This window comes from Meles meles, chromosome X (assembly GCF_922984935.1).
Source record: "Meles meles chromosome X, mMelMel3.1 paternal haplotype, whole genome shotgun sequence".
Lineage (NCBI taxonomy): Eukaryota > Metazoa > Chordata > Mammalia > Carnivora > Mustelidae > Meles > Meles meles.
In genome coordinates this window covers 47,091,611-47,103,230 of record NC_060087.1, presented here as the reverse complement: position 1 = coordinate 47,103,230, position 11,620 = coordinate 47,091,611, and the positions used below count along the sequence as shown (strand labels likewise).

The window sequence follows — 11,620 nt, the reverse complement described above, 5'->3', positions numbered from 1 at the left end:
GCTGAGCCACCCAGGTGCCCAAAGGCAGAGAATCTTCAAGCAGACTCCCCCCTGAGTGTAGAGAGCAATATGAGGCTCAATCCCATGACCCATGAGATCATGACCTGAGCCTAAACCAAGAGTTAGATGCTTAACTGACTGAACTACCCAGGTGCCCCTTGGTTAATCAATTTTATTTATCTTTTCAAAGAATCTCTATTTGCTTCCATTGAATATTCATTGTTGATTTCCAATTTTCAATTTATTTGTGCTTTAACTTTTCTTTTCTTTTTCTTTTTTTAAACTTTTCTTTTTTTTCCTGCTTATTTTGGATTTCGTTTGTTCAGCTTTTTCTACTTTCCTAAAGTGGAAGTTTGTATGATTGATTTTTTAGATTTTCCTTATTTTCTGATATATGCATTCAAAGCTGTAAATGACAATGTGTTCAGAGCTTTTGTTACAACCCACAAATTTTGGTAATGTATGTTTTCATTTTCATTTGGTCTGAAATACTTTAAAAATTCTCTTGTGACCTATGTGCTTTCAAGAAGTGCGGTGTTTAATCTTCAAGTATTTTGGGAGTTTTCCAGATATGTTTAGATTAATTCCTTTATGATATAGGGCATATTTAGTAGGATTTCTAGTCTTTCAAATATGTCAACATATGTTACAGCTCAGAATGTGGTCTATCTTGTGAATGTTCCTCTTCAGCTTGAGAACAATGTGTATTCTACTGTTGTTGGAGGAAATATTCTATAGATGTCAGTTAAATGCTGGGGCATTCAGTTCAACTGTGTCCTTATTAATAAATATTTCCCTTCGGTGTTTTCTTTCAAGAATTGTTTGTCTTTGATTTTCTTTAATGTGACTCTTATGTGTCCAGGTGTTGTTGTTTTGTTTTGTTGCTTTTGGTATTTATACTGCTTGGTGTTCTCTGAGTTCCCCAGTTCTGTGGCTTGGTGTCTGATATTAATTTGGTCAGTCATTATTACTCCAAATATTTCCTCTGTTCCTTTCTCTCTGTCTTTTCCTTCTGGTATTCCCATTACACATATGTTACACCACGTCTAATTGTTTCACAGTTCTTGGATAATCTGTTATGTCTTTTCACTTTTTCTGTCTTACATTTCAGTTTTGGAGGTTTCCATTAACATCTCCTCAAGGTCCTGATTCTTTTTTCAGCCATGTCCAGTCAGTTGATAAGCCCATCAAAGGCATTCTTCATTTCTGTGTATTTGATTTTTTAAAAGATTTTATTTATTTATTTGACAGAGACAGAGATCAGAAGTAGGCAGAGAGGCAGGCAGAGAGAGGTGGGGAAGCTGGCTCCCTGCTGAACAGAGAGCCTGATGTGGGGCTCAATCCCAGGACCCTGGGACAATGACCTGAGCCGAAGGCAGAGGCTTTAACCCACTGAGTCACCCAGGCGACCCTATTTGATTTCTTGCATTCCTTTTTATGCTTTCTTAAACTTTCTAACTCTGATTTCATTACCCATCTGTTCTTGTACATTGTCCCTTTTTACATTAAAGCTCTTAGCATATTAATCATAGTTATTTTACTTTTCTTGCCTGATAATTCCAATATCTCTACTATATCTGATTCTTGTTTCGATGTCTGCTGTGTTTGTTCTAAGTGTTTTTGTCTCTTAGTATGCCTTGGATTTTTTTTTTTTTTTTGTAGAAAGCCAAGATAATGTACTGAGTAAAATGAACTGAGATAAAGGGGCCTTTAATGTAAGTTTTGTGTTTATCTAGCAAGAGGTTAACCTGTGCTTACAGGGCTTCTTGCAGCTTTAGGAGTCAGAAGACAAAATTTCCTCTCTTGTCCATGTTTTCTTCTCCCTGTTGCTTTTTGTTTCCCTTGAAATCTCTTCTGTTTTGTAGATTTTATTTATTTGAGAGACAGAGAGAAAGGAGAGAGAGCATGAGCAGGGGGAGAGGCAGAAGGAGAGGGAGAGGGACATGCAGACTCCCTGCTGAGCTAGGGGACCCCCCCCCCAGTGAGAGGCTCCATCCTGGGACCCCAAGATCATGACCTGAGCCAAAGTCAATCACTCAACTGACTGAGCTACCCATGTGCCCCAGAAAACTTTTCTTAAGTAATGTATGTGGTGTACAGTTTGTTCAGTTGTATTCTATTATTATATGGAGTTCTGTGCTGAGGTGTCAGGTGAGGAGAATTGTTCTGTATTCCTAGGGTGAGATCTCCATCTGTTATTTACCTGACCCTTAGACTGTGAACTTCAAAAGTGCTTCTCAGTTTTGTTTTTGTTTTCCTCCCTAAGTGAGACAGGAGGACTACAAAGGGCTGGAGTTTGGTGTTTTCATTCTATCAAATCAGTATTTGTGGTAAAACCATTCCTCTTAAGAGTAAGCCTTGTTTAGGAGAACACAATGTTGTGAACAAATTTAAAGTGACCACTATTTCTCTCCTCATACCAGATGCAGGAGAGAATTTTCCCCCAAGCTTCACAATGAGAACCTGGTAGGGTGCCTAAAGTTAAATCTAGGGAGTGTCAGAGACCACTAACACTAAGCTTCCCTGAAGGTTTTTTGTAAGATTTTATTTAAATTCCAGTTAGTGGCGGCAGAACTTTCCAGAACGCTCGGTGAGACGCGGAGGAGCCGCGGATACCAGAGCTGCGCCCAGCAATGCGCTCCTTCCTGCTCCCCCACATTGGCCTCGGCCCTCTCACCGGCTGTAGAAAATAGTGAAAGAAACCACTTACTATTATGTTTTGGGGGTCAAACCCAATGCCACCCAAGAAGAACTGAAAAGGCCTACAGGAAAATGGCCTTGAAGTACCACCCTGATAAGAATCCAAATGAAGGAGAGAAGTTTAAACAGATTTCTCAAGCTTATGAAATACTCTCTGATGCAAAGAAAAGGGAATTATATGACAAAGGAGATGAACAGGAAGGCAATTAAAGAAGGTGGAGCTGGTGGTGGTTTTGGGTCTCCCATGGACATCTTTGATATGTTTTTTGAAGGAGGAGGAAGAATGCAGAGAGAAAGGAGAGGTAAAAATGTTGTGCATCAGCTCTCAGTAACCTTAGAAGATTTATGTAAGTGCAACAAGAAAACTAACTCTGGGGGCACCTGGGTGGCTCAGTGGATTAAGCCACTGCCTTCGGCTCAGGTCATGATCTCAGGGTCCTGGGATCGAGACCCGCATCAGGCTCTCTGCTCCGCGGGGAGCCTGCTTCCTCCTCTCTCTCTGCCTGCCTCTCTGCCTACTTGTGATCTCTCTCTCTGTCAAATAAATAAATAAAATCTTTAAAAAAAAAAAAGAAAACTAGCTCTGCAAAAGAATTTGATTTGCAAAAAATGTGAAGGCCAGAGTGGTAAGAAAGGAGCAGTTGAGTGTTGTCCCAATTGCCAAGGTACTGGAATGCAAATAAGAATTCATCAGATAGGGGCGCCTGGGTGGCTCAGTGGGTTAAGCCTCTGCCTTCGGCTCAGGTCATGATCTCAGGGTCCTGGGATGGAGCCGCGTGTCGGGCTCTCTGCTCAGCGGGGAGCCTGTTTCCTTCTCTCTCTGCCTGCCTCTCTGTCTACTTGTGATCTCTGTCTGTCAGATAAATAAATAAAATCTTTAAAAAAAAAAAGAATTCATCAGATAGGACCTGTAATGGTTCAGCAAATTCAGTCTGTGTGCATGGAGTGCCAGGGCCATGGTGAATGGATCAGTCCTAAAGGTAGATGTAAAAGCTGCAATGGAAGGAAGACAGTTCGAGAGAAGAAGATTCTAAAAGTTCATATTGACAAAGGCATGAAAGATGGCCAGAAGATAACATTCCATGGTGAAGGAGACCAAGAACCAGGACTGGAACCAGGAGATATTATCACTGTTTTAGATCAGAAGGACCATGCTGTTTTTACTCAGCGAGGAGAAGACCTTTTCATGTGTATGGACATACAGCTGGTTGAAGCACTATGTGGTTTTCAAAAGCCAATATCTACTCTTGACAACCTAACCATTGTCATCACCTTTCATCCAGGTCAAACTGTCAAGCATGGAGATATCAAGTGTGTGCTAAATGAAGGCATGCCAATTTATCATAGACCATATGAGAAGGGTCGCCTCATCACCGAATTTAAGGTAAACTTTCCTGAGAATGGTTTTCTGTCTCCTGATAAACTCTCTTTGCTGGAAAAACTCCTACGTGAGAGGGAGGAAGTAGAAGAGACTGATGAAATGGACCAGGTAGGACTGGTGGACTTTGATCCAAATCAGGAAAGACGGCACCATTACAATGGGGAAGCATATCAGGATGATGAACATCATCGCAGAGGTGGTGTTCAGTGTCAGACCTCTTTTTTTTTTTTTGTGGTTTCATATGGACTCAAGCATTTATTTATTTATTTTTTCAGCGTAACAGTATTCATTGTTTTTGCACAACACCCAGTGCTACATGCAAAACGTGCCCTCCCTATTACCCACCACCTGTTCCCCCAACCTCCCACCCCTGCCCCTTCAAAACCCTCAGGTTGTTTTTCAGAGTCCATAGTCTCTTATGGTTCGCCTCCCCTCCCCAATATCCATATCCTCCTCCCCCTCTCCCAATCCCACCTCCCCCCAGGAACCCCCAGTTTGTTTTGTGAGATTAAGAGTCATTTATGGTTTGTCTCCCTCCCAATCCCATCTTGTTTCATTGATTCTTCTCCTATCCCCCTAACCCCCCATGTTGCTTCTCCATGTCCTCATATCAGGGAGATCATATGATAGTTGTCTTTCTCCGATTGACTTATTTCACTAAGCATGATACGTTCTAGTTCCATCCACGTCGTCGCAAATGGCAAGATTTCATTTCTTTTCTTGGCTGCATAGTATTCCATTGTGTATATATACCACTTCTTCTTGATCCATTCATCTGTTGATGGACATCTAGGTTCTTTCCATAGTTTGGCTATTGTAGACATTGCTGCTATAAATATTCGGGTACACGTGCCCCTTCGGATCACTATGTTTGTATCTTTAGGGTAAATACCCAGTAGTGAAATTGCTGGGTTTAAAGGATTATTCACCACGATCAAGTGGGATTTATTCCAGGGCTGCAGGGTTGGTTCAACATCCGCAAATCAATCAATGTGATACAACACATTAATAAAAGAAAGAACAAGAACCATATGATACTCTCAATAGATGCTGAAAAAGCATTTGACAAAGTACAGCACCCTTCCTGATCAAAACTCTTCAAAGTGTAGGGATAGAGGGCACATACCTCAATATTATCAAAGCCATCTATGAAAAACCCACCGCAAATATCATTCTCAATGGAGAAAAACTGAAAGCTTTTCCGTTAATGTCAGGAACAAGGCAGGGATGTCCATTATCACCACTGCTATTCAACATAGTACTAGAAGTCCTGGCCTCAGCAATCAGACAACAAAAAGAAATTAAAGGCATCCAAATTGGTAAAGAAGAAGTCAAACTATCACTCTTCGCAGATGATATGATACTATATGTGGAAAACCCAAAAGACTCCACTCCAAAACTGCTAGAACTTGTAGAGGAATTCAGTAAAGTGTCAGGATATAAAATCAATGCACAGAAATCAGTTGCATTTCTGTACACCAACAACAAGACAGAAGAAAGAGAAATTAAGGAGTCAATCCCATTTACAATTGTACCCAAAACTATAAGATACCTAGGAATAAACCTAACCAAAGAGGCTAAGAATCTATACACAGAAAATTATAAAGTACTCATGAAAGAAATGGAGGAAGACACAAAGAAATGGAAAAATGTTCCATGCTCCTGGATTGGAAGAATAAATATTGTGAAAATGTCCATGCTACCTAAAGCAATCTACATATTTAATGCAATCCCTATCAAAATACCATCCATATTTTTCAAAGAAATGGAACAAATAATCCTAAAATTTATATGGAACCAGAAAAGTCCTCGAATAGCCAAAGGAATATTGAAAAAGAAAGCCAAAGTTGGTGGCATCACAATTCCGGACTTCAAGCTCTATTACAAAGCTGTCATCATCAAGACAACATGATACTGGCACAAAAACAGACATATAGATCAGTGGAACAGAACAGAGAGCCCAGAAATAGACCCTCAACTCTATGGTCAACTAATCTTCGACAAAGCAGGAAAGAATGTCCAATGGAAAAAAGACAGCCTCTTCAATAAATGGTGCTGGGAAAATTGGACAGCCACATGCAGAAAAATGAAATTGGACCACTTCCTTACACCACACACGAAAATAGACTCCAAATGGATGAAGGACCTCAATGTGAGAAAGGAATCCATCAAAATCCTTGAGGAGAACACAGGCAGCAACCTCTTCGACCTCAGCTGTAGCAACATCTTCCTAGGAACAACGGCAAAGGCAAGGGAAGCAAGGGCAAAAATGAACTATTGGGATTTCATCAAGATCAAAAGCTTTTGCACAGCAAAGGAAACAGTTAACAAAACCAAAAGACAACTGACAGAATGGGAGAAGATATTTGCAAACGACATATCAGATAAAGGGCTAGTATCCAAAATCTATAAGGAACTTAGCAAACTCAACACCCAAAGAACAAACAATCCAATCAAGAAATGGGCAGAGGACATGAACAGACATTTCTGCAAAGAAGACATCCAGATGGCCAACAGACACATGAAAAAGTGCTCCACGTCACTCGGCATCAGGGAAATACAAATCAAATCCACAATGAGATATCACCTCACACCAGTCAGAATGGCTAAAATTAACAAGTCAGGAAATGACAGATGCTGGCGAGGATGCAGAGAAAGGGGAACCCTCCTCCACTGTTGGTGGGAATGCAAGCTGGTGCAACCACTCTGGAAAACAGCATGGAGGTTCCTCAAAATGTTGAAAAGTGTCAGACCTCTTAATGGGGCCAGTGAATAACACTGCTGGCATTTTATGTGCAGTAGTGAATGAGTGAAGGACTATAATCATAGCTCACTACTTGCCATTGTTTTTGTTTTAATATTCAACTATAGTAGTGTTTTAAAAGTTAAATGAAGAATAAACTCAAATATAAAAGCTCAAAAAAATAAATAAATTCCAGTTAGTTAAAATACGGTGTAATATTAGTTTCAGGTGTACAATATAGTGATTCAGTACTTTCATACAGCACCTGGTGCTCATCACAACAAGTGCACTCCTTAATCCTTATCACTTATTTAACCCATTCTCCTATCCACCGCCACTCTGGTAACTATCAGTTTGTTCTCTATAGTTAAGAGTCTGTTTCTTGATTTCCCTCTCTCCATCTCTTTCTCTCTCCTTCTCTCTCTCTCTCACTTTCCTTCTTTCCTCCCTCTTTTTTCCTCCTTGCTTGTTTTGATTCTTAAATTCCACATATGAGTGAAATCATGTCTTTCTTTAACTTAGACTTATTTCACTTAACATAATACTCAATCCATGTCATTGCAAATAGTAAGACTTCATTCTTTTTTATGGCTGAGTAATATTATATATATACACGCACACATACACACACATATATAACACATCTTCTTTATCCATTCATCAATTGACCAACATTTGAGCTGTTTCCATAATTTGGCTACTGTAGATAGTGTTGCTATAAACATGGAGGTTCACATATACCTTTGAATTAGTATTTTTGTATTCTTTGAGTAAATACCTAGCAGTAGAATTGTTGGGTTATAGGGTATTTTTATTTTTGAGGAACCTCCATTCTGTTTTCCAGAGTAGCTGCACCAGATTGCACTCCCACCAATACTGCAAGAGGGTTCCCTTTCTCCACATCCTCACCAACAACCTGTTATTTACTGTGTTGTTCATTTTAGCCATACTGACAGGTGAGACAGGTGTGAACAAGATATCTTGTAGTTTTGATTTGTATTTCCCTAATGTTGAGTGATGTTGAGCATCTTTTCATGTGTCTGCTGGCCATCTAGATGACCTCTTTGGAATAATGCCTATTCATGTCTTCTGCCCATCTTTTCAGAGGAGGGATGGGAAAAAGGAGAGGGAAAGAGAGAATCTTTAGTAGGTTTCGTGTGCAGTGGAGAGCCCTATGTGGGGCTCAGTCTCACAACCCTGAGATTATGACCTGAGCCAAAATCAAAAGTCAGATGCAAAACAGACTGAGCCAGGCAAGCCAACTTCTGCCCATTTTTAAACAGGATTATTTGTATTTGGAGATGTTCGCTTTTATAAGTTCTTTATATATTTTGGAAACTAAGCCTTTATCAGATGTGTCATTTGCAAATATCTTCTCCCATTCTGATGGCTGTCTTTTAGGTTTTTAAAAATTATTTCCTTCACTGTTCAGAAGCTTTTTACTTTAATGAAGTCCCAATAGGTTATTTCACTTTTGTTTCTCTTGTTACAGGAGGCATATCTAGAAAGATGTTGCTTTGGCCAACATAAAAAAAAATAATAAAATAGAGCTATCCTATAACCCTGCAATTGTGCTACTAGGTATTTACCCCAAAGATACAAATGTACTGAAAAGAAGGGCCATCTGTACCCCAATTTCATAGCAGCAATGGCCACAGTCGCCAAACTGTGGAAAGAACCAAGATGCCCTTCAATAGATGAATGGATAAAGAAGATATGGTTCATATATACAATGGAGAATTACGCTTCCATCAGAAAGGATGAAAACCCAATTTTTGTATCAACATGGACAGGACTGAAGGAGATTATGCTGAGTGAAATAAATCAAGCAGAGAAAGTCAATTATATGATTTCACTTACTTGTGGAGCATAAGGAATAACATGGAGGACATCAGGAGAAGGAAAGGAATACTGTATTGGGGTAGATTGGAGGGGGAAATGAAGCATGAGAGACTATGGACTCTGAAAAACAAACTGAGGGTTTTGGAGGGGAGGGGGTGAGCCTGGGGATAGGTATCAAGGAGTGCATGTATTACATGGAGCACTGGGTGTGGTGCATAAACAATGAATCTTGGAACACTGAAAAAATAAAATTAAATTAAAAGTTTTTAAACTTTACTGTTTGTGTACTGTTCTAGGATTTTGATGGTTCCTGTCACATTTAGATCTTTAATTCATTTTTAATTTATTTTTGTATATGATGTAAGAAAGTAGTCCAGTTTCATTCTTTTCCATGTTACTATCCAGTTTTCCCAACACCACATATTAGAAAGACAGACTTTTTCCCATTACATATTCTTTCCTGCTTTTTCAAAGATTAATTGACCATTTACTTGTGGGTTTATTTCTGGGTTTTCTATTCTGTTCTACTGATCTATGTGTCTATTTTTCTGGCAGAACTATACTGTTTTGATTACTACAGCTTTGTAATGAAACATAAAGTTTGAGTTATGATGCATCCAACTTTGCTTTTCATTTTATTTTTAAAAAATTTTATTAAAATTCAATTTAGCTAACATGTACTATATTATTATTTCCACGGGTAGAATTTAGTGGTATATCAGTTGCATATAACATGCAGTGCTCATTATATCAAGTGCCTTCCTTAATGCTCATCATCCAATTATCCTATCCCCCCACTCACTTCCACTCCAGCAATCCTCCATTTGTTCCCTACAGTGAAGAGTCTCTTCTGGTTTGCTTCCCTCTGTTTTCATCTTACTTTAATTTTCCTTCCCTTTCCCAACATTTATCTGTTTTGTTTCTTAAATTGCAAATATGAGTGAAATCATATGGTATATGCCTTTCTTTGAATTATTTTGCTTAACATAATACTTTGTAGTTCCTTCCAATTCATTGAAAATGGCAATATTTCATTCTATTTGATGGCTAAATAATATTCCATTGTGTATATATACCACATCTTTATCAATTCATCTGTTGATAGACATCTGGACCCTTTCCATATTTTAGCTATTGTGGACATTGCTTCTATAAACATTGGGGTGCATGTGCCCCTTCAAATCACTATGTTTGTATCCTGTCAACAAATACCTAGTAATACAATTGCTGGATCATAGGGTAGCTCTATTTTTTACTTTTTGAGGAAGCTCCATATTATTTTCCAGAGTGGCTGCACGAGTTTGCATTCCCACCAATAGTGTAAGAGAGTTCCTCTTTCTCTGCATCCTCTCCAACAACTGTTATTTCCTGACTTGTTAATTTTAGCCATTCTGATGGATGTGAAGTGGTATCTCATTGTGGTTTTCTTTTGTATTTCCCTGATGCCCAGTGATGTGGACCATTTTTTTCATGTGTCTATTAGCCATATCTATGTCTTCTTTGTAGAAATATCTGTTCATGTCCTCTGTCCATTTCTTCACTGAATATTTTGGTTTTTCGGTGTTGAGTTTGACAAGTTTCTTATTGATTTTTTTAAAAGATTTATTTATTTGACAGATAGAGATTACAAGTAGGCAGAGAGGCAGGCAGAGAGAGAGAGAGGAGGAAGCAGGTTCCCTGCTAAGCAGAGAGCCTGATGCGGGGCTCGATCCCAAGACCCTGGGATCATGACCTGAGCTGAAGGCAGAGGCTTTAGCCCACTGAGCCACCCAGGCGCCCCTCCTTATTGATTTGTGATACCAGCCGGTTATTGGAAAAGTCATTTGCAAATATCTTCTGTCCATTTTGCAAGTTGTCTTTTAGTTTTTTCAACTGTTTCCATTGCTGTGCAAAAACTTTCTTATCTTCATGAAGTTCCAATAGTTCATTTTTGCTTTTGTTTTCCTCACCTTTGAAGACATGTCTAGAAGAAGTTGCTATGGTTGAGGTCAAAGAGATTGCTGCCTGTGTTCTCCTCTATGATTTTGATAGATTTCTGTCTCACATTTCAGTCTTTCATCCATTTGAGTGTACCTTTTCATTCTCCTGCATGCAGCTGTCCAAATTTCCCAACACCATTTGTTGAAGAGATTGTTTTTCCCATTGTATATTCTTTTCTGGTTTGTGGAAGATTATTTGGCCAAGCTGTTGTGGGTCCGTTTCTGGGTTCTTTATTGTGTTCCATTGATCTATGTGTCTGTATTTGTGTCAGCACCATACTGCCTTAATGATTACAGCTTTGTAATACAGCTTGAAGTCCAGAATTATGATGCTTCCCACTTTGGTTTTCTTTTTAACATTTCTTTGGCTATTTGGGGTCATTTCTGGTTTCATATAAAATTCATTATTTTTTGTTTCAGCTCTGTGAAAAATGCTGATGATATTTTGATAAGCGTTGCATTGAACGTGTAGATTGCTTTCGGTAGCAAAGACATTTTAACAATATTTCTTCTTCCAATCCATGACCACAGAATGTTTTTCCATTTCTCTTTTTCTACCTCAATTTCTTTCATGAATGTTCTATAGTTTTCAGTGTACAGATCTTTTACATTTTTGTTTAGGTTTATTCCTGGGTATCTTATGGGTTTGGGTGCAGTTGGAAATAGGAACGATTCCTTGATTTCTCTTTCTTATGGTTAGTGTATAAAAATGAAACTGACTTCTGTAAATTGATATTATAACCTATGACTCTTCTGGGTTTTCTATAGAGTATCATGTCATCTGCAAAGAGGGAAAGCTTAACTTCTGCTTTGCTAATTTGGATGCAATTTATTTCTTTTTGTTGTCTGATTGCTGAGCCTAGGACTTCTAGTACTATGTTAAACAGCAGTGGTGAGAATGGACATGCCTGTCTTATTCCTGACTTTAGGGGAAAAGCTCTTAGTTTTTCCCAAATGAGGATAATATCCACTATG

The 11,620-nt window shown here is 38.8% G+C and overlaps 1 protein-coding gene across 1 annotated transcript; it reads left to right on the top strand.

The window, feature by feature from the left end:
* Positions 1-2,772: 2,772 nt before the first annotated feature.
* On the top strand, positions 2,773-6,949 carry LOC123934638 (dnaJ homolog subfamily A member 1-like). The gene is made up of 3 exons (XM_045994768.1): positions 2,773-2,783; positions 3,592-4,298; positions 6,835-6,949. The coding sequence occupies exons 1-3, from the start codon at positions 2,773-2,775 to the stop codon at positions 6,855-6,857; spliced, it is 741 nt and encodes a 246-aa protein (XP_045850724.1). The 3' UTR covers positions 6,858-6,949.
* Positions 6,950-11,620: the final 4,671 nt, after the last annotated feature.